General features: G+C 36.6%; 3 protein-coding genes across 7 annotated transcripts in view; all 3 read left to right on the top strand.

Moving 5' to 3' along the window:
• Positions 1-25,389, top strand: part of LOC139969963 (NACHT, LRR and PYD domains-containing protein 3-like) — a 44,309-nt gene extending 18,920 nt beyond the window's left edge. For 2 of the 5 annotated variants that reach the window (XM_071975427.1, XM_071975426.1), the window contains exons 2-16: positions 6,527-6,721; positions 7,495-7,590; positions 9,099-9,145; positions 10,317-10,350; positions 10,986-12,469; positions 13,321-13,538; positions 14,283-14,359; positions 14,898-14,950; positions 15,433-15,552; positions 17,953-18,161; positions 18,677-18,753; positions 20,812-20,876; positions 21,816-21,863; positions 22,386-22,411; positions 23,231-25,389. In XM_071975427.1, coding sequence (XP_071831528.1) covers positions 7,584-7,590; positions 9,099-9,145; positions 10,317-10,350; positions 10,986-12,469; positions 13,321-13,538; positions 14,283-14,359; positions 14,898-14,950; positions 15,433-15,552; positions 17,953-18,161; positions 18,677-18,753; positions 20,812-20,876; positions 21,816-21,863; positions 22,386-22,411; positions 23,231-23,321 — 2,556 coding nt within the window. In that variant the 5' untranslated portion in view covers positions 6,527-6,721; positions 7,495-7,583 and the 3' untranslated portion in view covers positions 23,322-25,389. Of the gene's footprint in view, positions 1-6,526; positions 6,722-7,494; positions 7,591-9,098; positions 9,146-10,315; positions 10,351-10,985; positions 12,470-13,320; positions 13,539-14,282; positions 14,360-14,897; positions 14,951-15,432; positions 15,553-17,952; positions 18,162-18,676; positions 18,754-20,811; positions 20,877-21,815; positions 21,864-22,385; positions 22,412-23,230 lie in introns of all 5 variants that reach the window. The other 3 variants (XM_071975428.1, XM_071975429.1, XM_071975430.1) reach the window with 3 other exon arrangements.
• LOC139969986 (uncharacterized) overlaps positions 1-26,296 on the top strand; it is a 131,221-nt gene that overhangs the window by 25,229 nt on the left and 79,696 nt on the right. The window lies entirely within an intron of this gene.
• Positions 1-26,296, top strand: part of LOC139969978 (NLR family CARD domain-containing protein 4-like) — a 585,990-nt gene that overhangs the window by 531,167 nt on the left and 28,527 nt on the right. The gene's annotated exons all lie outside the window — the stretch shown is intronic.

Here is a 26,296-nt window from a genome sequence, read left to right as displayed (position 1 = left end):
GGTCTAGACTCAGTATTTCTTGATACATTGAGTTTCCAATTACTAGTCAAAAACATTTTCTGGAGAAAAAAAACGTAAGATATTTTTCACAAAAATTGATGATTAGATAAGTGCTTCCTCACAATCAACGAGCCGCCCCGAAATTCGCTCCCCTTACGTAAAACTTCTATATATATTACACGTGGAAAAACACGAGTTTTTACACACATAATTCCCATTGACATTGGTCACAGAACATAAGTAGGTCATCGACATTCGAACTTGGCAACTTGCCCAAGTTCATCGCACCATGGGAACGACCCAACAGATTGAACATTATGTTACATTTTCCTGCCATCTGGACGCCGATTGTAAATTTTGGTGTAATATGCAAATTATGAATGGTACTTCCCTTGGTTAAAACTTAAAACTACTGCGACACATACAAATTTTGGGAAACTGTTGTATAGAAGAAACTTTTGTATCAAATGTAAAGTACTGTATGGTAGGCCTACTATAATTTATAAAAGACGGTTTTCCTCAGGTGATAAGGAAAGATGTTTCGGTGAACTCGATCTCTTTGTATAGTACTTGGATACTTAAAATGACCATGCTGTACATGCAGCTTCTATTTCTCTTTAAGTAAGCTCTACTTAGCATTGTTATCCGTTGTGGATCTTTATTGGAATAAATCACTGGCGGATCCAGGGCCTTTGTTTGGGAGGGGCCAAAGTGGAATTAGAGTGATATGGGGGAGGGGTCTAAGGGGACGGGCAGGCGCGGCGGAACGGAAAAATTATTGGGGGGGGGGGCTAATGTGTGGACACTATCTAAGCGGAGCGCCACCATCGGTTGGCGCGGAGCGTACAAGAAAATTTTGGGTTTTTTCAAACCCCCAGATGGCCGGAAACGGCACTTCCCGAGTGTTTTATGCTTCGAATACCTACCCCTAGAATATGGGTCTCAAGCCTGCAATTTCTCAGATTGCACGAAAGTCTGTAAAAACATTGTAATTTGTATATTCGATGGTGTTTTAATAAGAGAGTAGCTATTACTCGAAGTGTACTCGCAAAGACGTTTTTGAGTGTAGTAAGAGCAGTGGCGGAGCTAGGGGTATTGGTCAGGGGGGGGGGCAAGAATTAGTCTGTAGGGGCGCTTTCGACACTATCTAAGCGGAGCGCCACCACAGGTTGGCGCGGAGCGGTCAGAAATTTTTTGAGTAAAGACACTCCCTAGATTGCAGGAAATCACCCTTTCGGGCCTTACTAATTTGCAGATAAACGGAGAATAAATAGGTGTCGTCGCCATTTTGTCGGAAAATTACACCAACAGAATATGACAAATGTCAATAGGTATATGAGAGCGCAATAAAATAGTCAATAATCGCGAATAAGTAAAAAAGTAGTGAAAAGCTGAAAAGGGCGCCAGCAGTCCATTTGAGTCCGTCAGGGGGGGGGGGCATCCGCCCCTGACTGTATATATGGACGCTCCGCCACTAAGTAAGGGGATGTTGGAGAACTGGCTGAAATGAGGCAAGTCATTGGCCTAAGACGAAGTTGTGTTACGCTTACCGGTACTCACACTAACTTCTTCCACTTTTCACGGGGCGTGAAGACGCGGTTGGGGTGACAATGTGGTCTATAGCCAGGGGACGGGCCGAGGGTCCCCCAGCAATTACTAAAATTATTACACCTATATAGTATACGTGTGCATCGGACAGATCGACAAGTATGCATTGAAAAATGGGCAGATGCACGTTTCGGAACCTTGGTAAATATTGGGGGGAGGCTTATCATGCATTTGCCCCCTCAACTTTTTCATTGGGGGGCTGAGCCAAAGTTGAAACAAAGTTGGGATCATCTTTCTCAAGAAATTTTATTTCTCATAGGTTATAAATTTCTTACAACCAGCCTGTAACTGCAAAATGGTGTTAAACTGTAAATCCTCATGCTCATACATTTACATAGCTCCCAACTCTTGAGAAGGCAAATGCTGGTCCATGCCACGAATCGCTGTCCTGGGGGAGGGGTATAAGGGGAGGGGGTGTCCCCCTCCCCTTTTGATATTTTTTGGAATCCTGGTGATGCCTACATGTAAAATGGTGGCACTTAGAAAGGCTTTTGTCACCCAAACTTTTCTGAGAAATATGCATTTTTCTGTGTGTAACATCAATAAATTGAATAGTAGGTGATAATTCATTCTTTCCCGTGGCATGAAAATGTTCGCTGCTCGCCCCAATGAAAAGAAATATAGGCTAATTTGAGGTTCAAATGATGCTGTAAAGGAGGTTTTATACTCTATTATGCTAAATGCTAAAGAAATGATGGTTGCTAAGTCAAAGTTTGATGTAAATTTTTTTATGTATACTTGACAATTACAATGCGGTTTTTTCGGACGCTTGTGCGGGTCAGCGGGTTTGGGTGTTAGAATGCGGGTCTAATTCCCGCGAATTGCGGGTCAGTTGGGAGCTCTGCATTTAATTTTAAACCAGAAAACGTTAAGGTTTAGACTAGTCTACCACTGCTATTCCTCTCGATTTTTTTAATTTCCAATCATAAGATTTAGCGGATGTTCGGAAACACTTTTTGGCTCACCTTTGGGGGGGCCATGGCCCCCCTTGGCCCCCCTTGGATCCGCCAGTGGAATAAATACGAAATGTATTTTTTGACGCCAGTATTTAACGGTAGGCCTAAGCATTTCTTAAATTGTTGACTGAGCTTCAAAATCCATTTTCAAAAAGTCTGTTTTCATGAAGGTTTTTTAAAATCGACATATAGCTAGGGTAGGAAAATATTAACGAAAGTTGTTCTATTATACAAATAAAATACATGTTTCTCGTACTGAGATCTGAAGGGAAAAAACGGGCGGCTATCGTTCTTCTTTTCTTATACTAGTTTGGAATATGTGGCAACCTTTACGTGATTTCAGAAATGGCTCTTGTTCTTGGAAAAATTACTCCCAGTCATTATTCATTTTCTTATATTAATGTTCTTATTATTATTGTATATTATTATATTTTTCATTTCACTATTGGTTATGATACTTCAGGTCCTCGGGAGAAGTTAGCTTTACGCTAACCGAGTTAAATATACGGAGATTTGATCACGGGTGCCAATTTGTATCTACGGATCCCCTTATATAGTACATTCAATGCTAACAGCATCCTCCTATTCTTATGAGGCGAATAGCACATAATATCAATAGGATGGTCGGAGGGAGGTACCTTAGATTATGAAATTGTGTTGCGGGCGCTGAGCGAGTGTATGGAGGGCCCGAATGCCCGACATTTTTTATTTATTCGCATTTTTATCCAGAGTTGCTTATTCAGCAAAAGCTGATTTCCAATAAGGCCCTGCTTTTTACATTCAACGTTATACATAAAAAGTAAAACATAGCAATACAAAAACAATTAAATGTACAGATACAAAACAATTAACGCTGTAAAGTGGAGACAACTACAAAAAAAAATGGAAATAAAAGAATAATCAAAAATTGGGCTTGCAAATAATAACTGGAAAGTTTTGGAAACCAACACTATGCTAGTTATTTCAACATGCGCGTTGAAACTTTCGATACCCAAGAGCTGATATAATGTAATAGCTGAACAAAGCCCAGGAAGCAATATAAAAAAAAATATTGTAAAAAACAGCAAATAAGATTCATAATGCAAAAGTTATCATTGTAATCACTCTTTGGTGAAAGGATTAGTGTGCCTACGACATGAAATTGAAACACAGTAGAAGACTTTCAGTTTATCTCAAATAGTTTTCCATCCAGTTCACATGCATCATGGACTCGCAATAACATAAAGAATATAATTTTGCCCTTCAGCTATGTATTTGCCAGGCATAAAGCTGACACATCAACCTTTTGTTTAACTGCCTTTATATAAGCAGATACAAGAAAACGGACTGAGAAAGATTGTATTTTAACAGAGTCGGTGTTGTTTCACAAGGGCGTAGGAACCGGGGGGCTGGGGGTGCCAGCCCCCCCCCCCCCCGCACCCCCCTGTGAAAGATATGGAGGGGCGGAAGTATCATTCCGCCCCCCTCCCCCCGCTTCGCTTTTCTGTCATCCTAAATCTGTGTTATTATTTATATATTACATAGAAACATAGTTACAAGATAGTTGAGGTCTTGACATGTACAGAGATGAGTCTTCCACTCAACACAGTACACGTTAAGAAGTCAATATCATTTCAGCTATACACTCTATACTGTCTTGATTGCTCATTGAAGTGCATATAATCCCTTAAGTCCTGTGAAACTGGTTTAATTAAATTAGTTCGCATAAGCGATCTTGTGGTCATTCTTATCTTGCTCATCTTACAAAACCTGCTCAACCATGTGTGGTATAGCCAGATAATCAGCCACTTTGCAACAATTCAAGTGGAAAATTTTGCACCTTCGGTGTAAGGGGACTGTTTCCCTAATGTTAGGGTATACATCACCTGAAAGCCTAGCAAAATACTGTAATGTACATGTTAAAAAAAAGGTTTTCCATCCTAAATAACATTCATTCACATTTGATGTCTTTGAGGCAACTTATTAAAAAACATTCTGCATAGTTTTTCCCAACATAGTAATTTCCATCCATAACATTCACATTCCGTCCATAACGTTTTCCTAATTCCATCCATAACACAGATGTTTCATTGAACCCCAGTTTATCTATGTGCAAGAATCTGGTAATTTTTCACATCATCCTTAATGGCATTGATAACCTTCAGAAGATTACATGCAAGTTTTATCACTGAAGTGAACTTTAAAATTGCCAGGAGATTAATGACATCAGGTAGCGTTATGGACGGAATTAATGATTTTCTTCTCGATTAGCATCTTAATTAGGGATGCCCTACTTAATTTTTCCAAAAACTATTTTGGAGAGATCAGTACCATAAACAATTATTCGGGTGCAGATTCCTGTGAATTCCATCATTCCTTGCAGTTCAGTGGCACAAATTGCTGTTTCCGTCCATAACGCTGGCTTAAGTGCATTGTCGATATAATTAAGCAGTACTCGTTAACAAAGAAACATACAAATTTAATTTGTTTGCCAAGCAAGCTTAAATTGTTCTTCTTTTGGACAAAACTATCAAAATTGATAACTATGATCATCTAAATTTTAGCCCTGAGGTTGACAGGTTTTGGATCTGACCCATATGTACAGTATACTCCAGTAGTCTATGAGTACAGCAATGCCCCCTTACACACCAAGAGCCTGTACAGTATTACCTTAAGTATAACTGTAGACACTACAGTCTTAGTCATTGAGTATTGCACTGCTCAGGACTTACACACAGAAGTATGACTTTACTGTATAACTGTTGACACTACTTAGTCACTGGCTACTGCACTACCCCCTAACAAACCCATAGGTATTTCTGTATAACTTTACATACGGTACTACAGTAGTCATTGAGAACTGCACTGCTCCTTGCACACCCAGAGGTGTTACTTTACCTATAACTGTAGACACTACAGTAGTCATTCAGTACTGCACTGCCCCCTTACACACCCAGAGGTATTTACTTACTTGTACTTACTGCTGTAGTCATTGAGTACTGCACTGCCCCATAACACACCCAGAGGTATTTACTGTATAACTGTACTTACTATCCAGTACTGCACTGTTCCATTGCACACCCAGAGGAATTACTGTACCTTACTGTATAACTGTAGACACTACAGTACTTAGTCATTGAATACTGCACTACCCCCAAACACACCCACAGGTATTTCTTTCAGGAACTTTACATACTACAGTAGTCATTGAGTACTGCACTGCTCTTTGCACACCGCCCAGAGGTACTGTATTACAGTACTTTACTGTTTAACTGTAGACACGATGTAGTCATTGAGTACTGCACTGCCCCCTAACAAACCCACAGTTATTTCTTTCCTGTATAACTTTACATACTGTACTACAGTAGTCATTGAGAACTGCACTGCTCCTTGCACACCCAGAGGTATTACTTAACTGTATAATGTACCTACTGTACTACAGTAGTCATTCAGTACTGCTCTGCTCTTTGCACACCCAGAGGTATTACTTTACTGTATAAATGTTGATACTACAGTAGTCATCAAGTACTGTACTGCTCCCCTACACACCCAGAGGTAATACTTTACTGTATAACTGTAGACACTACAGTAGTCATTGAGTACTGAACTGCTCCAGTTGCACACCCAGAGGTATTACATAACTTTATAATTTTCCTACTACTCTTTGAGGGCTGCACTACTCCTTGCACACCAAGATGTTTTACTTTACTGTATAACTGTAGACATTACAGTAGTCAGTGAGTACTGTAAGTGCACTGCTCCCTTACACACCCAGAGGTACTTTATATGAATGGACTGTAATGCAACATTTGTGGACAATGGAACGTATACGTTTATATGATCTGTCTAATAGATGTTTTCTTTAATGTCCGGACTTCTTTGTATGTTAAGTTCGTATTGACTAATGTACAGTACAATGTATTTAAGTTATTTACCAGTCATTGCGGGAAAAAAACCCACAATTTCTCCTTTTTCTTGAATAGCCTATATCCAAGCCCACCATACATAGTTGTAGAAGGATGTGACCATACACAGTATTGTGTACTTGACGTCGCAAGAGCAGGAAACGTGGCGTGTTCAGTTGGTGGAATACGACCAGAAGTCGAACTCCAATGGAGAACTTAGGAAAACTATCCTGCTCTATCTCTAACAGAGCTGGAAAGGACATCAACAGAAAAGTGAGGAATCTTTGACATTTCTCTTACAACAAACTTCAAAATGTTATCAGCGCCTGAAAGAGGGATCACATTAGAGTGTTTTATATTGTAGGACAGAATTCAGATGTGTTCAATTCCTCTATAAAAGTAGCAACAATAGACCTTAAAACGACATGGTACAGTAGGTGTTTGTTTGCTATGGATGCTTTGTTATGGGGTTTAAACTAAACTATGTGCGATATGTTTATATTTTAAAAGGATGTTCGGATTCAGAGAAATCAAATAGCCAGGGTTTATTGACCTGAAATTACATTAGAATTGATCTAAATATTCTCTTTTATCTAGTTCTAAGAGGTGAATGATTTTGCAATTGTGAGATCCAGTAGCCTGCTCGTGTAGTTAGAATACAGCCCGTATGTTCAGTGAATTTTATGTCTGATAGAATTCTGCTTCTAAATGAATGGCTAGTTTGCATCTCGAACGACTTCTTCTTCGATCCGACTTACGGTTTCTAAATCTGACTTTAAGCTCCATCAGAACAACTTTATTGTTATCTGCTTCTTTATATCGCCAAAAGGCTAGTCTTTTCTCACACACTGATGAATACTGATATGTATAGTCTTAATCTATCTGAAATTGGTGCCTAATCTTCATTACCACTTGGAAAGTGCAGTTGATTTTATTGAATAATTGTTCTGTCTTTGTGATAATGTTAACCCTTTCAGATCCTCACTTAATATTTTCAAATGCTTAATTTCAAATTGCCATTTAACATGTGTTTTTCCTATTTACAGACAACAAGGGGACTTCGGGTTCATCGACAGTTGCTGTGGTTACAACCATAATTGTAGTACTTCTAATTCTGGTGGTTTTGGTCGACTGTATGAAAGGTACCATGGTGCATCTAGCACAATAACTTCAATGAAATATAGCAAAGTTTGTTAGCTATTTTCTTGTATTCTATTTGTATTCATTGCATCTACATTATCCTTATATTGACTAACAGAAAAGTATAGTAACTACAGTATTTTTGTTTTGTTTTTTTTATTTTGATGATAATAGTAATCGTTGCATTTGTGTGTATGTGCGCCTTTGTGATGCCCAGCTTGTAAACATGATATCTCAAGAAGGGTAGTTCGGACCAATATCATATAATGTGTAGACGTACCACATTGAGTACAAGAAGCCTATTGTTTTTGGTGAAGGTCAAGGGTCATTTGGGGTCATGAGGAGTCAAATTGTAAAAACCTGGTAAACACAATATTTCAAGAAAGGAAGGTCGGACCAACTTCATATTTGGTGAGGTTAAATTCACATTGAGTACAAGAATCCTATTGTGTTTGGTGGGGGTCAAAAGCCATTTGAGGTCACCAAGGATCAAATTGTGAAAACCTTGTAAACACGATATCTCAAGATGGGAAGCATGGGCATACCTCATATTTGATTTGTTGAAGTACCGATTAAGTCAAAGAAGCCTATTGTTTTTGGTGGAGGTCAAAGGTCATTTGGGGTCACTAAGGGTCAAATTGTGAAAACCTTTGAAACACGATATGTCAAGAAGGAAAGCATGAACAGACCTCATATTTAATGTGTAGAAGTACCTTATTGATTAAAAGAAGCCCATTTTTTTCGGGGAAGTGGAAGGTCATTTGGGGTCATCAGAGGTCAAATTATGAAAACCTTGTAAACATGATATCTCAACGTTAGAAGCTTTGGCAGATTTCATACTTGGTATGAAGGTGTATAGCATTGAGTCAAAGAAGCCCATTGATATGGTGGAGTTCAAGGTTCACTTGGGGACAACAGGTCAAATCGTGAAAGCTTTGTAAACATGATCTTGCAAGAAGGGAACCTTGGACAAGTTAAGGAGCCTCTTATTGTTTTTAGTGGAGCCCTAAGGTCATATGAAGACAACAAATGCCAAACATTTACTTCACTCCCCTCTTACCTGTCTCTCTACACTAACACACCTTCCTAACATAATATCATGAGGGAAGCTTGGACAGATCGCATATTTGGTATGTAATTGTACAACATTGGGCGGAGGTCAGTGGTCGTTTGAGTTCACCAGGTGTCAATCTGTGAGACCCATGTTTTACACAATATTTCAACAAGGACAGATGTTGTATTTAGTATCTTGATGTATTTATCACATTTAGTATAAGATGCCTGTTGTTGAGGTGAATGGTAATGTCAGGACAGCCTCTGTCATTGTGACTTTTTTTTTCTCCACATCACACTGCTTTTCACTGTATTACTACTGTAAGTTCAAGTGTGTTGTACACCCTCACTGTACATGATGTCAGATTCATGAAGAAAACTGCTGATGTTACATCATCAAAACCACGGTGCATCTTTGCATTCTGGTTAATTTACCTTACATAAATTATTCCTGCAGTGTTAAACTTCCGAAGGAGTCAGAGGAAAATTGTGGAAGAAGAAGAGGTAAGACCGTTATATCTGAAAATATAAATAAGATCAAAGGAAACAAATATATAAAGCTGTTAAACATACTGTAACGCTAATTCAGGCTAAGATTCCGGGGGAACTTAAATATTCCCTACTGATGACTGGTGGTGGTATAGAAACAAATGCAGCTTGGATGGTTGTATGTTAGTAACGACGAGCCTTCAATCTTGTTGTTACATGCAAAGAATATAACACATAGATAAACTTAGGTAAAGAAACACGCGCTGAGATTTCGTAATCTATTACTATAATCAGTCACGTTACATACTGTACCATAGAAAATGGTTACAAACGTGTCACTTGTCTGATGATCACCAAACATGTGGGAAACTCAGAGATTACACATGATTAAACAAAATATACTATATTTTAACTTGCACTACCTCCATTTATTGAGCATTTTTGATGCCGGAAGTGAACAACTGAATTAAACTATACACATAATATGTTACAACAACAAGTTAACATTATACTCATTTGAAATAACATTCCTTCCAATGGATAGTTTCATGTTGTAATAGATATAAGTTAATACACGCAACTGTCAGGAAATCCTTTCTCTACCAGTTTTGTGTTGAGAATAACATGTACATTACGATCTTCCCTGCAGCAATTACCACCCCATTCCCCCTGTTCTTAGCCAAAAACAGGGAAGATTAAATATCTACCTGAGTTGGTAATGCAAACCATACTGAACTCTCCTCTGCACAAATTCATGATTAAAAGAAACAGTGTATTTTTTCAGTGGTCAAGCCAAACTTGTCTTCACACACAGGAAAGTAGTACTGGCCATTAGAGCACTTGTGTTTGCAATCATACAGGTGACTGGTCAACTCAAGGATGAATCCTAATGACAGTATTTGGGGTAGTTTATGCTATCAAGTAACAAATTATTATGCTTGAGTGAATTAGATGAGGACAGTTTTTCTATAGGCAAGCTTGACTGCCATGTAGACTCTGAGTTCATTTATATAAGAATAAGGTACAACCTACGGTTACTTAGCAACATCAAACACATTATGTTAACTTGTATCCTATTTAATAGAAAATGTTAGTTCCATAGTCAAATTATTTGCAAATAGTGACTTCAAATTGATAATTTTATTGATAATATGTTTGAAAGTATCATTACCTCTCTCTTGTTTAGATGTTGCCCAAGACTAAGACTCACCGCACACCTGGTAAGTCTGATGTACAAGTTATTGCAAGCTGAGTGCAGTGAATGCTGCAAACAATACCTTCAATTGCTTTAAGATACTGTTAAATACCACGCATAAATTAAAATAAATTTCAACATACATATCCTCTACAAATGATAATGTATAATAATGTAACTGATTCCAGAGACTTTATTGTTGTCATATCAAATTCATGTTGCAGTTAACCAAATGGGGATATATAAATGACACAATAATTTCACGGTTCCTTTTGTGGTTTATGAAAATAAGATATGAACATTCTGAATACATCAGAATGCGCCCCACTTCAGATAACAGTTATGACCCAATGATGACTCTCAAATGGTCTGAGCCAAGAATTTTTTTTTTTTACACATCTTTGCCAAATGTTGGAATCGATTGTCTCTTTGCAATTAAAGCAGCTGTTCAAATAACCATTTAGTTTGAGAACGAATCTAAAGTTAAGCAATTCAATTAACATATCAAGACATTTTCTACAACAAAATTTGGTTGAGCAGCTACCAATAATGACATTCCAATTAAAAAAAAAATACTTTCATCTGACCATTTTCATTATTGAATTTGTTCCTGATATAAAATAAGATTGTCACTAATCACACTTTTCTGGTTTCCTACAGAGGAGGAACAATTCATCAAGGAACTAAAGGCAAAGTATGAGATACTTTATCACTCCATACAACCATTGCCTTACATCAGAGACAGAATGTATTGTGTTGATAAAGTATATGTTTATAGCGGCATTGAACGGTTAGTTCAACAAGCACATGGAAACAACATGTGGAAACTTTTAGAGTCACATCATGAACTACTAAACAAACCTGAGAATTGTGGTAGGCAAATTATAGAGGGCGAACCTGGATCCGGAAAATCAACACTGACACTACAGCTTGCATACGATTGGTGCCGAAGAGTTCCAAAATCCCCTTTAAGTAACGTACCGGTACTTATTTACCTGCGGCTAAGACAACTGAGAGGGGTGAAGTCAATATACAAAGCAATACGGCGTTTTATATTACCCAGAGACTCAGATCTGAGTGAGGTTATAGTGGAATCAATCATAAAGAATTGTTCAGGTGTATTGGTTATTTTGGATGGATTTGACGAATACCCTGATAAAGACGATCAAGAGACTGATATTTCTCTTATCCTTCGGAGAGAAATGTTGCAGGATATAGACGTCATTCTGACTACCAGGCCTTTCTACTTACCGAAAGAATTTGCACTGCGTAGTGATCGAATACGTTTAACAGGTTTCAACGAGGACATCCGAGATCAATATATTCGGAAAGCAGTTGTACACGGTGACGAACAAGCTGCCAGGGAAATAATACTTAAACTCCAACGAAACCCTCTACTTGGTGACTTGTGTCAAGTTCGTTTGTTGTTTGTTTTGTTTGCTCACATGAGCCACGAGAACAAAGACTTGAAGACATTCAAATCCATTACTAGCTTCTTTCGTAATGTGATAGCTTGCTTACATAGTCATTTGATGAACAAACCAATTGAAAAGGTATGTTTTGACTTAAAACAGGATGAGTTGAACAAGGTTGCTTTTGAGGCATTGAGCGGTAGAAACCAACTGATTGTGTGGGATAGTACTTCCCTGAGAAAACGACTTGGGCATGACTTTTATGAGCAGTATCTTAAAACTGGAATATTTTTTGAGGAAGAAATACTGACTGGTGATCAATTTCTCTACAAAAAGGAAGTCAGATTCTTCCACAAATTGTTCTGTGAGTGGTATGCTGCCCACTACATTGCTGATTATCTATCTCAAGAATCTTTAACCTCTGCCACAACAGAGAGCCAGAGTGTAGCTGAACTGCTCCGTTTTTTGGATCCTTTTGAACTTCACTATGTTTACAGATTTGCCTGTGGTCTTAATAAGACTGCTTCAGGTAAAATTGTAAATTATCTGCAAAACAACCTTAAACATAAAAAGTTTGCTATGATGTGTATGCTGGAACAAGACTATAAAAGTGAGAATATTGTTGATGCAATCACAAAGTTGGCTTCTAAAGTGGTCCACGTGCATGGCGATGACAGTCAACTACATCAGAGATCAACTTTACAAGTTTTGGAATTCGCGAGTGCAACACAGGTGAAGTAATTTTCTTTCACTGCAATCAAGACATATTTCCTCAGGTTTGTGGTCATGTGGTCACGGTCTTGTACTGTTATTGTACAATATAATTATAATCAGTGTGTTCTTATACCTACAAAAAACAGTGCAAAACTTCCAGCCTCCACCGGGATTCGGACCTTTGCCCTCTCATGTATTTAAGTGCTTGGTTTATTTTTCTGCCAAGTCCTGTTTTGATTTTTCCAGTTTGCACTGCATTTCTTGAAAGTTATACTGTATAATAGCAATCGATTCATGAGATCAGATTCCCAACTGTATACATATCTTCAGAGGTTGAACCCCAAAATAATGACTTAATGACCATACGAACGTAAACAATTTCAAATGCTAACAACACTTAGTGTCAATGTCGTTACCAATAGTGTCACTTGATTTATTGCTTTCATGTGGCCATACTGCCAGTAATAAATGAACACACTATGACATAGACAATCCAAACCTTGAAAATATTTGAATAATTTGAGTTTTAGTTGTGAGGTCTTCATAACAGCAAATGGTGTTAAATGCAGAACTGAAGTCCATAAAACAAGTCCTTGCATAATTACTAGGAGTGTCCACATGTTGACGTAGAATAGTGTCCAGAAGCAGGCGGGCATCCCCACCCGATCTACCACTGCGATATGCGAATCGGTATTTGTCCAGTGATGGACTACACTTCAATATTTCGCTACGAAGAAGTTTCTCAAAACACTTCATTGAAACACTGGTCTAACTCAATTACATAAAACCCTCCATCCGTTCATAATGTAGCATGATTCTTTAACTAGATGATAACTACAATACATTAACCTTGTCCATTTCTCTAACAGATTACCATAGCCTGCCTACACCTGACCATGGCCTTCAAGGAGTGTGATGGATACACTATTTTACTCCAATCTGGCCTCTCTCTCTGTCCTTTAGTGACAGTAGAAAAGATACACATAGAGACTGAGAAGGAGGGAAATGAACCATGTACAATATCAGAGATACAGTTAACAAACATCTTCTGTTTTGGGCTTCGTTGTCAGTCTGTTAAGGAGCTGTCGTAAGTTGAATCTCATGTTTTGTTATCATACTATGTACCTACAAGTATTCTATCTTGTTACATTTAAAATAACTGATTTACCAAAGTAATAAAGATAAACACAGAGCTCTGACAAAACTTGTTAATGATGTATCATCAAGAAATGCATTGTAATCGGAAATTTTAGTGTTACAATCATGAGTTGTTTATGTTGGTATGACTAGCCATCACGGTATTAATTATAACAAAAAGAAACAATGACAGTTGTGAATTTGGAAGGGACTGTAAGAATTTTTTTCATATATCATTGGGAAAATCTCTTACATGATATGATAAGTATCATCAAAGAGGCCAAGGTGTAATTGAACCCAACACATTTCTTCATGAATTTTTTTAGGATTTAATCAGTAATGTGGTAGTATGAGATAATCCCCCACTCTTAGAAACGTAGGACAACGTACTGTGTGGAATTGTATTATAAACAAGTTTATTTTACAATCTATCTGATAGTCTGCACACCAATTCCTTTCATGGACTCCTAGCACGACCTAAGGACGAGCCTAAACATACTGTACATTACACTATTACCTTCCTGCAGTTATGGGCTCATTTGCTCATATTAAACAGCAAAATGATGTCCACAGTAAGGTGTTTCGTTTCCAATCATTTTGAAGCACTTCCTAATCATATATGGAATTGGCTTCATCAAGGCTGTTTTGCTATCTTTCTCTCATGTTGGTTTGTTTCTTCCTTTCTACTTCAAAGGTTCAGTGAATGTCTGCTGCCTCTTTCGCCCTCTCAAGAGTCTATCAAGTCAGAGATGATATCTAGGAAACTTAAAAGTAACTATCGATTCTGTCAGTATTGGTTGATTATTTGATTAAATGTAGTCATCAAGGAGTTGATATAAGAGATAATATATTGTAACATTTTCATAAGAAGTGCAAAAAGCAGATTGTAAGCCTTTGGTAAAAGCAAGAATGATGCAAAAGTAGAAAATATGACAAAATAAATTGCTTTGTCAGGAGGACTACATTGATTTCAGGAGCAGTTAGTGTTAACTGCCTAACTGATTTGTCCTGCTCGACACATTCCTTTGGTACAAGTTACTGTAATGGCAATGTTATTAACTTATCATACCTATACTTAGGATATTTGTTTAAGAACATTACTTTAAGTCTAAACACTGAAATCGTGTCGTTTTAAGTCAAGCCATATTTATTGGATGAAAAACACCAAAATCAAAGTTAGGTCTTAAGTGTTCCATTTTTAGTGTAGAGGTATCCGTTTCATTTATGTGAAAAAGTTAATTCCTCTCCTTCATAAATCCTAAAATGTCTTTTTAAAATTTAACATATTTTTACATACTTGTCATCATAGTATACTGGCAAGACTACGGTTACAGCCTGAATCTCCATTCTGGTGATTGGGAGGTATGATTCTTTTGTTTTTAGTTGCCAGGGCTTTTTGTTATTGTGTACGTGTCCATTAGTGCAGAACAAGTTGGAAGTACAGTAGTGTAAATGCCGACAACCACTAGACAACAACAGAGATCGTGACATAGCTTAGGGAATATAATGTGTAGTTCTAGATTGTGGAAACAATATTTAAAATATGAGTTGGTCATTGGACATTTTTGATTACTAATTAATTCAGATCATTAATCAACTGAAGATACTCAAGGAAACCTTGTATGACGTTTCTTTTCTATTGAGAGTATTTTGAACTTTTCTGTACATAGTGGTAAGTGTGGTAGTATGAAAAGGACGTTTTGCTGGATTTGTTTTGGACTTATTTTCATAACAATGGATTTTCTTTAAGTTATAGTAATACCAATGATACTACAATTAGAATAGTAAAAAAAGTAAAAACAGAAAGATAAGTTTACACTACTTCATTTTGTGTTTATTTTCAGGTTGATAATATCAATATTATTGAGTCACTGTGTTCAGAGAGGTTACAGATCTGGACTAAAGATAGTAAATTACAACAGAATTGTACTTTGCAGCTACTGAAGAACGCATCTAACAATGATGTAAGTCGGTAGTCTAATATCAAAATCCCTATGATGGACTAGGTATGTCAAAATACATCATCCCCATTATGTACTAGATATGTCATCCCCATTATGTTATTAAGTGTTTTATGAAGATACGATAGTATCATTTTGCATTTTGCAGTCAAATTATTTGAAAATTTGATTCATTGTCTTCAACAAAACATTACGAATAAAGGATTTTGCATCCGGAACGCAAAGTTCCAGAGATGGACGCAAACACTTCGCATTGCGTCCCACGGATGGAAACCCTAAGTACACACACTCACAACTAGGCCTATATGCAAAACATAACAAAACAAATTTTTGAATGAATATCTTTTGAATGAACATTATTTTCCAAACCTCAGGATAACCCAAATTTCTTCCAATCATTCAGATGATTGAATTTGTCTTAAATCAAATAAATCATAGCAATCAACCACAAGGTACGGAGTTATAACTCGGTACCTTGTTATAACAACATTTACATTACAGAGATTTACATGCAAACAATAGTCATGATTTTTTTTCCAAACTTCCCATGATCTGATTGGCTAATAGTTCCTACCCATTGTCTGGAAACATTCATGTGTCTAGTGCTCAATGAACAAAATTATGTAAATTAACAACATGTACATTACTTTCCCGTGTAGAGTGTTTGTGCTATAAGCTATCTTATGTGTGCACTCAAATATCATAACATTAGGCCCTGTTGACAGTCATGGTATGAAATCTTGGTTGAATTTTTTGTACGATATCACGTAATATTTGAGTCATTGTTTTGATCAAAAAATGAGGAATTTTGTAGGAAGCTGACATCTCAGATACTAAAAAATTATTTTCAACTCACAGTACGTTTGTTCTCTCCGCATTGAGAGTTGCTCAAGTAATATGTACATTCATACCGCAGTACTTTCTTTGTTGCAAAGGTTTTCGCACTGTCTTTGACCATGTGCCCCACTGATTTATTTTTCTTGTGCAACATTCATGTATCCTCAAAAGTAGCTATTGAAGCTTGAGTTTTTATTGGACTTTGTGTGAAGAGTTATTTACATACTGTAAGGGGCAATCGGTCGGAACTGGCCGGGGTTGGGCCAACTTGCCAATGGTGGTTGAGGAAAGGGAAAACTTTGTTCAATTTTAAATAAAACTTACAGTATGAATAACATTGCATTGGTTAACTGTTAATGGTAACTTACGACAGGGCTTCATAAAAGTTGTGAGCAAGTAGTTATAGGCCTTTAGGGATTTGCTCTTTTGTCGTCGAGATCTATTTATATTTTCTACAAAATTTAAGGGGCTCAATAAAACGTGCAGTGTTTTTACTTTTACATGTTCTCTCTAAGCACTCCTATAACTCAACATGAATTTCCAACATTCACAGCATATGCATAGCCTATAACATTTCACACACGCTTTGTAAGGAAGTTGTTTACCATGCAGTAGTATGAATTGTGTGATCTAGGAAAGCATATATGGTAACTAGTCTACGGTAAAATTTCCCGCTGTGGAACTTTGAAAGTCATTTTGTTGAGTGTATAATAGTTACAGGTTTATCATTTGATGATTTTTTGTGCATGGCATAGACCTATCACTATCTATGGCTTTTTTTTGTGCACAAGCCAATGTGCTTTAAGGGGTCATTATAGCTCAATATTATGTGTTCCTGTAGAGGTATTTTACATTGCATTTTTCATGGAGGACTACAGGGACGCACGTTTTTCTGAGCAGACTCAAACGCTGTTAAACTTTTAATCCTAGTTACCATACTGGTCTTCACAGTGTACTATTACTTTCATGCTAAATGTACACATAAGATAATCATATCATAATGAATTATTTTTCCAAGGAGTGCTCCAGCTAGTGGCACACATAACACAAGATGATTTAAAGATTACATATCACTCTGTAGTGACAATATATCTATAATTCATAAGGTGTGTGGTTTGACACAATAACAACAGGACGTTTAACATAACTAATTCATATGAAGAAATTTTCTCACTACATTCCTAGTCTAACAGTCCATATTTCATCCTGGTTATCATTCATATATCAGTCATTTTGCCCATTTTATGTTTCATGCATTTATTCACTGTAGTGTAACTGTCTTTTTTATACATTGTGTTCTATGTTAGATAAAGAAGTTGGATCAACCCATAGTAAAAATGGTGAAGAAAAATGTTGTTTCTGTTAATATTAATGTTAGATTTCAATAAACAAACTTAAGCCTAATCGTAATAATGCGAGGAGTGGATTTATGCTAGTATTAAGATGGATAAGTGATACCTTCAGGAAAGTTACTGGCCACAGTACAGTAGGTTATAATTGTATAAATAATCGATATAGCTCTTAATCATTTCAATGTTGATTGAATCGTATGTTACCTTCCTTCAGATCCCCATCTTCCATCTGGAGCTTCTACAATCCTTCTCCAAGGCTGATGCTGGTAACATCATCCTCTGTTCAGGGCTACAATTGTCCTGTCCTGTGTCATTAAAGAAGCTATCGATAGATACATATGAGGAGGGAAGAGAACTGACAGAGACAGAGGTTGCTGGCATATTGATGTTTGCACAACATTCACAGCGATTGGAAAAGCTAATGTGAGTATTTGAATGAATATCGTATCTTAGTAATGTGTACCTAGATACCACTTTCACACTTTAAATAGGCATAAGTACCTACAAAGTTTTATCACTATTTGTCAAGTGAAAAGATACTCTCACAGGACAGAACTTTATTGTTTCTGAATTGAGTATTTACTGACCCATTTTTTACCTTCGCCTTGTTGTTAAACTCTACATTTGGATCGTGAGGAGTGGTGCTTTGTTTGGGTTAATAGTCATTTTAGGGACTTGGCAGAAAATAAGATATATTTCAAATACTTCGCAAAATAAATGCTTTATCATTGAATGACTTTCCTCCTAATGAATAGCTTTACTCATTGTTTATGTATGATATACAGGTTAGCTTTATCATCTTTATTATTGTCAATGCGTTACTCGTTCAGGTCATTGACAGTGATCGTCTGAAAAATTTACCAAAAATGAAATCGGATAACTTTTTGTGAATTGTGATCAGGCAATTGACCGACTCATGGTTCTGCTTTATTTCACAGGTTCTTATTTTGTCTGTTGCCCCAGTCTATTGCTGCTGAGGATATTCCTTCAATATTGAAGTCAAGGAAAGTGAAAGGTACTTTATGCGAATGCTCAGGTTAACCTCTGTCGATTGATCAATATCGACAGTTTGTACATTATCGTTATGATCTGATACTGATTACTATTATTACAGCAGCCAATCATTGTAGTCAATAATGTAAATTTTATTACTTATCATTGGTTGCCTGAAGTTATCATTAAAATAATAAATTAAATGTGTGAAACATCAAGCAAAGGATGTATATTTATAGACGATTCTGATATGATGGAGACATCAAGCCTTCTAACTTGTTTTATATTCAAAATGAAAAAAAACTGTTAGCATGCTGCTTATCCACTAAGGAGCCTGTGTAAGAGAATTGTGTAAAATAAGTAGGCCTGACATATCAATCCTACAGTAGCAGGAACTTCTTTAGGTAGCATACACCCATTAAAAGCCCCATTGACTTACACACTAAATCACAAAAGTAATGTGGTCTCTAAGTCTGGATAGATGTTTTCACTAGCTACACGCTACCCATCACCAGATAGCTGACATGTTGGCCTATCATGGCACCATCAATTTTCCGAATCATGACCATGTAGATTTTTTGCTATCCGAGCCGGAAGTTTTCGTCACTTGTAAACAAACCTCTTCACTCAGTGGTAAACAAATTTCCTACGTTGCTCCTGGGAGACCTAAAGGGGTCTAAAATTGCCTAAATTGACCCAATTTTCTCACCACATGTACTTCCATTCATGCTCTTCAACATGCAAGCCACAAAAAACTAGATTATGATTGATAACAGGTCACAAAAGATGTTCTCCTGCTGCTTTTTGGCACTTTTCATGATGGAGAACAATCAAGCGGATTGATATAGACTCTAATAGGAGTATGCCACCTTCAGAGGCTAAATGAAAAGTATCAGTAACAGAAGGGACAAAAACACACACAATACAAACAGGTTAATGAGCATGGTGAACACAAAGAGATAGATGTAAGAGGATTAAAAGACAAGGGATGGAGAGAAGAAAGAAACCAACAGGGGAAGAGGAGAGGTAGGAGATCCAAAGAAAGGATGAAGGGAACAGGGTAGGGAGTAAACTGGAGGACACAGACAGAAATGTGTGGAGAAAAAGGGGGTGGAAAAGAGCCACGGGAAGAGGAGTGACAGGGGGGACAAGGGGAGAAGGGGGGACAGAAGAAAAGTTAGTCATGTCCTTCCTGAATGTTGAGCTCATGAGGTTGAATGATGTGAAGGCTTTGCATCCACAGTCTCCCTCTGCTGTTTCGTACCAGGTCAGGGCGGCTACCTAAGGAGACAATCCCCTGTTGGGACGTGTTATTCATGGTATGGTTGGGAAGTCTTATATTCTAATACATGCTACATGCAGTAATAAGCTTGATACAAGACTCAAGAGAGGTGGTACAGCTGGCTGAGACGTTGTTTTGACTTGTGTATTCAGAGTGTCTGTCACTGCTAGACAATTATACATACACTAGGTGTCTAAATATAAACATACCACCACAGAGATATGGTGAGGAATTAAGAACCAGACTGAATTAGTATTAGATACCCTCAGGATGTTCTACAGTTACAATAATATTATGCAGTGAGGGTAATTTAAGACTGGGAATATCTCCAGATCAGGGTTTACATGAAATACATCCAGTATGTTACATATGCTGTGCATCAAACGTTTGCCTTTTGCATGATACATGCCAGTGAAGGGGAGACCATGATCTAAATATAATCTAATGATATGCTTTTCTAAAGAATGTCAGGTTAAATGTTTAAAAGAAATAATGATACACAAACAGGTTGATCCCGTTTCAAAGCTTTCCGCACAAATGAAAGTTACATTTTTCACTCGATAACAGAACAGAGAATGATTGCAAAACTTGCCCTTCTGCCTTGTTTTGCGCATGTTCTACATGTTAATGTAACTATGTAAAATAGCTGGGCGTAGCAGATTCTTGTACAGTCTCTTCACAATAAATTGCTCAAGGCTTATGTGACTGTAGTGTAGGTCATTGGGGTGTCTGGGAGTGAAATAATCATGTTTTATTTTTATTTTGTTAATCATGGCATTGTAACCTCTTTCATTTTAGTCACTTGGTTACCGTACGATAGTGGCAAAATTTATGACCTCAACTTTGAATCTGGTCGATGGATGGTGAGTATTAAGAACTTATTAAAACATGTTTCACTAACCTATTGCTTGACAACTGTTATATAATTATCTGGAAAGAAGTATTAATGTATTCAAAGAATCGCAACTCCCCAACGACTGTTAAGTGATTTAAAAAATGAATCAATAAAAGAAAGGAACAGTTTGACAGGTAAGATGCATCAATATATTTTGCTCAGATTGTTGAGGTGGACTCACATATTGAATCAAGTAACAAGAAAATTAAACAGAATAACATCAATGTCTGTGTAACCTTACTTTGACCAGTGTTCGTATCGATTGATTGTTTTCAATTAACAGTTCAGGGGTTATATGGAAAAATGTTTAACCGGTTAGTTTTCAGAGTTTTTTGTTGTGGTCACTCAAGTACATTAAATTAACATTGATTACAGTACCGTCGTGCATCTTGCCTGAAAGTAGTAGATGAAAACCTCGTGCAATTATCTTCTGTATAACAGTTGAGTTTTCGAATCCATAATCAATTGCTTCGCACTGTCAGTTACAACTGCTGCGTGTGTGTCCATTATCGTATAGTCTTTGCATTAACTTTTGATCAGCATCAGTCTACGATACCGTTATATAAATATCAAAAAGATTAAGAGGCAACAAAGAACAGTTGATAGATCATTCATTCTTGTCACCTTTGCTCCTGTAATTACCAGATACATGCTCCTTATTGCATTTTGAATATTAACGTCATCAGAGTGTCGTCAAAGTGTCACATGACAGATATTATTGATATAACTATGATCCCAAGCATCTCTGAGATTCATCCCAAAGTAACATTTTTCTTTGTAGCATACTTCCTTCTTTGTTTGAATTGAAAAGAAAATTAATTCTTGATTCGCCTCATAACTGTTGGAGTGATTTTGTGACGTCATATTGGTAAAGCTCATAAACCTTCCTATTGTATCTAACTTATAGTATGATGATCGTACGCTCGATGTGACAGATGCAGTTTACAGCAAGGAGGTAGGTAGTGAAGTATAATGTATTACAATACACACAGATTCATTGGTTTAATCTCAATGAACATTGTAATGGAGATTGATCATTAACCTACAAAATAATCTGAACATTTTTTGGTATGTATAGAAATATAATAATGTTTGAAAGGGACGATTAAAAAAATATGGTCGCTGTGTGCAGCTTGAATACAAAAGAATAAATTACATATCGCAAATAGGAAATGTTGAGTTTTGCTATCTTTATATAAGTTACATAGGGCTTGCTAATAGATCATAGAAAACATAAGTGATTCACGGATTCATTAGACATAACAAACATAGCTTCTTAATGTTACTCTATTAACCCATATTACTATGAAAAAGTAAAATTAAGGGTAACATTATGTTGATTGCTCCATATTTATTAATCTCATTTGATTGAAAATGTGATTTCACAAATCCCTAGCAGCCATACTTTTGAAATTTGAATTATTTTGTCATACAATAAAATTACAGCTATCATTTATGATTGACTTCTTTTATACAGGTTAGCGAATTCCGGGAAGTATGGCAGTAAGTTATTTTTATGTGTATTTTTTCGTACGATTGGTGATTTATTGAGTTAACATACACAAATCCCCATCATTACGATAATCCCTGCCTATAGCAAATACCACCCAAATCCCCTGTTTTGACCAAAAATAGGGGAGATTGAATATCTACCAGAGTTGGTAATGCTATAGCCATACTGAACGCTCTTCTGCACAATTTTACGATTAAACACAGTGTATCATTTCAGTGTAAAGCCAAACTTGTCATCGCACACCAGAAAGTAGTACTGGCCATGAGAGCACTTGTGTTTACAATCATACAGGTGACTGGTGAATTAAATAGGTGCACTCAAGGATGAATACTTATGGCAGTATTTGGGGTAGTTTATGCTATCAAGTAACAAATTATTCATGCTTGAGTGAATTTGAGGAGGACTGTTTTTCTTTAGACAGGCTTGACCAACAAGGGAGTAGTATACATTATGCTACTTCAACCCCCCCCACCCTCCCCCCCCCTGTGAAGCAGCATGATATATACTACTTATGGGATTTAGATAAAGGATACACACTTGTACAGTATGTAGGTTGTGTATATCAAATAAGATGCATTGATGGCCATACGTAATTGATATATATATATATATATATATATATATATATATATATTACGTATGAATATCTTTTTAAGAATGAATTATAGATGACGTCGCTGCAGCCTGTTCAATCCAGCAAAGTCAGAACTATGTTTTATTGAATAGAATTGGGTTAAACAATGTTAAACTTTATTTTCATTGTAACGTAGATCTATGTTCACATTTTGTTGCAATTTATCTTACTGCAGGGGTACAGACTGTCAAAAGGCTAGAGAAAGGAAACTGAAGGTACCCAAAGATGATACACTGACGCCACTGCTAACTGCCACATCAGTATAAATCAGCCACGTAACTGCCACATCAGTATAAATCAGCCACCTAACTGCCAGATCAGTATAAATCAGTACAGGTATCAACGACGATCTTATAACATTGGTACTGAATGAACGATTGAAGTTTATGAAAAAAATAAGTGCAACATTCTTGGATTGGATTAAGTAGGTATAATGTTCAAGTACATTGAGTAACAAAACTATAACACATGCTCATTTTGATGGAAAAGACCAAATAACAATTTCTATGGAACGGATTTGAACCAGTCACGTCAGCATCACAACTCCTGCGATATAGAAACTGAGGTACCCTGCCTTAATTTTTCAATGATTCCTATATTGAAATTTCTTCTGGGGTCGCTAGTCAGAAGCTATGCATTGAAAAACCGCCCTTTAGTATGAAAGCAGTTCATTTTTTCGTCACTGCCCACTTCTTCACCTTTCAAGGTGATTAGTCTGGAACGTTAGCCTGTGTTTTGCGTAATTTATTCGCCAAGCCTAGCAAAGGAAAAAAGCGTGGAAAAGTCACTTGCTCAGCTCAAATTTCCTTTGATCTACTGCGAGAGCCTATTAAAATGCTCGAGGCAGGTAAACTGTAATGGCAGTTGTATTAAAGGGCGCATTTTCAAATGGATACCTTGCATATCGTGTGGCCATGCAGGAATCATGCCCATTGTCATTCGATATAACCATTGCTTACAATTTTGCAGTTCAAAATTTTGTTTTAAATTATTTATCAATGCACTGAATGACATTACATTGAAATTTTCAGTTCCACTCTTTATATACGTAACTTACACTCTTTACATACGTAACTTAAGTAAAGAAGGGTATAAAGAATAACATTAAACGTTTGCCATGTGGTACATTAAATTACACTATTACATCATTACCAACAACTATATTGATGGGGTGGAGACTTGATTACAACATAGCTTATTCGAGGTCTTATTGTAGGGAAAAATGATCAAGAAAAGAAGAATTCATTATCAACTACTTAGAAATGGTAAAGAGATCAAACAATTTAAATTTAACAAGTCTCAAGCAGAGAATTAAGCAGCCGAGCAAGTTTATGACTGATACAATTCGACTTGTAATATTATTCTTATGAATCTCATGAAAGTTGGAAGGTAGAACTTTGTTATACTGTTTAAGCATAAACGTACCAAACACACTTTATATTCGCATTGTCGAATTTCAAAAAATCCCCCAAGAAACTACAATATTACATCTTGAATAACACTCACACACACTAAACACAAAATGTTACCTCAATTTGTTAACATGTTTACAATTATGTTTGTTTTTGTTAGTACTAGGCCATATGAAGCTTTTCAGCATTTAGCATATTCTTTTGGTCCATGAACTGATAGATATTCTCTATTAACCATGGCAGGCCTTTTGTGCCAACTTATTGTGCCGTGAAAAGTCATTTCGTTTCACAATGACTTTCTGGTTCTGATATCAAATCCCTACCCTTTAGAAAAAATGCGTTGGTTTACGTTCATTTTGTCTTTATTTGTAATCAATTTTGATATTTTAGGCAATTTACTATAATTGCCAATGCAGTTATATATTGTATATTAACACTTCATGAGATCTCTCTTGCATCTACTATTGGTATATACACTTTTTTACATTCCTTTTAAGAGAATGTCATATTGTAGCAATACATTCAAGTCCTTAAAAGCTAACTTCGTTTGCTGCAGCCTTGGAACGTATTAACTCCAGTTTTTAACTTTGCATTTAAAGAACAGGCTGGGAATTTGTATTTTGTAACACCTACATTTAAGTCATTCAGAACAATGGTACGCTAGGCAAATACTTTTAATGTCAGGAAACATGCGTGTACTTTAGACTGAGCTTACTGGAAACATCTTGACTTCACTTGTGATTGGTTCTTTGAAGTATTTAATTAATTACAGCAATAGTAATATTTTTAAAGTGTTGATGTTTTCCAGTATGTTTTATAATAATATTTTTTTACATGGCCACTTTGTAAGTTACCTGAGAGAACTCATTTTTTTCTTCAAATCACTTATTCAGGAATATGGGAGAATAAATAAAGATAATTATCTTGACCTGTCTAATCATTTATTTGAGTTATTGAAACTGATTTGAAGGCTTCCTAGCCTAACCGTTACTAAATCTCAATGCAAGATCAGTATTCCCTATCTGCTTACCCACGCTACTCTATGCTATCGGGAGTACCATCTCTTAATCTGACAAAGAAGGGCTAATTAAAAGCAAGGCCTTTAGCATGGGTGCAAATGATTTAGTGAGGAAATAAGGAGGATGTGAAAGTTCACCAGTCATGTACGTGGTAGTCATGATAGACTGGTCTCATTGATCCACGTTTAGATAAATTGGACGAGATCAATTCAAGGATTAACCTGATCAATGCTATAACAGAGATTCCCAAGTCATAGACACTCATGTTAATTTGTCCTGACTCCCAAACTTAAAGCTCGAATTCTAGCTGAACAAAATACTTGGTTGAGTTACAACTCTTATAACCATTTCAGTACTTCTTTTTGTGGAATTGTTATAATAATACGTAAGAAAATACACACAACAGCCTTCTAGACTAACCAAAGTAGAAGTCCTGATATATTTCAATTTGGGCACTTTATACAGATAACCAGTGACAGGTCAAATTGAGTAACGGATACTTAGTTATAATGTCACCTATAATTGAATGGTCTAGGGATAGATTATGTAAACCTACTGGCAACTTATTTCAGTTAACAAATGGACACCTGCTTTGGTGGTTTATTGAATATTAGGATATCAAAATTTTACTTTCATCAAAGTACTCACCGACGAGAGAAAGTACTTCTTTCTGAAAGGACCGGATGGCTAGAAATATCTGATGGTGACATCTATAGGGGAAGGGAAGGGGGGAAGAGATAAAGTACGATAAGAGAAGACAAAAACTCATTTCTCCTCTTGTATTGTGTTCCCGAAAGCAAACTCTCGCAG

This window comes from Apostichopus japonicus, chromosome 7 (genome assembly GCF_037975245.1).
Source record: "Apostichopus japonicus isolate 1M-3 chromosome 7, ASM3797524v1, whole genome shotgun sequence".
NCBI lineage: Eukaryota > Metazoa > Echinodermata > Holothuroidea > Aspidochirotida > Stichopodidae > Apostichopus > Apostichopus japonicus.
Note: the sequence above shows the minus strand (reverse complement) of the source record. Positions and strands in the feature narration are given on the sequence as shown.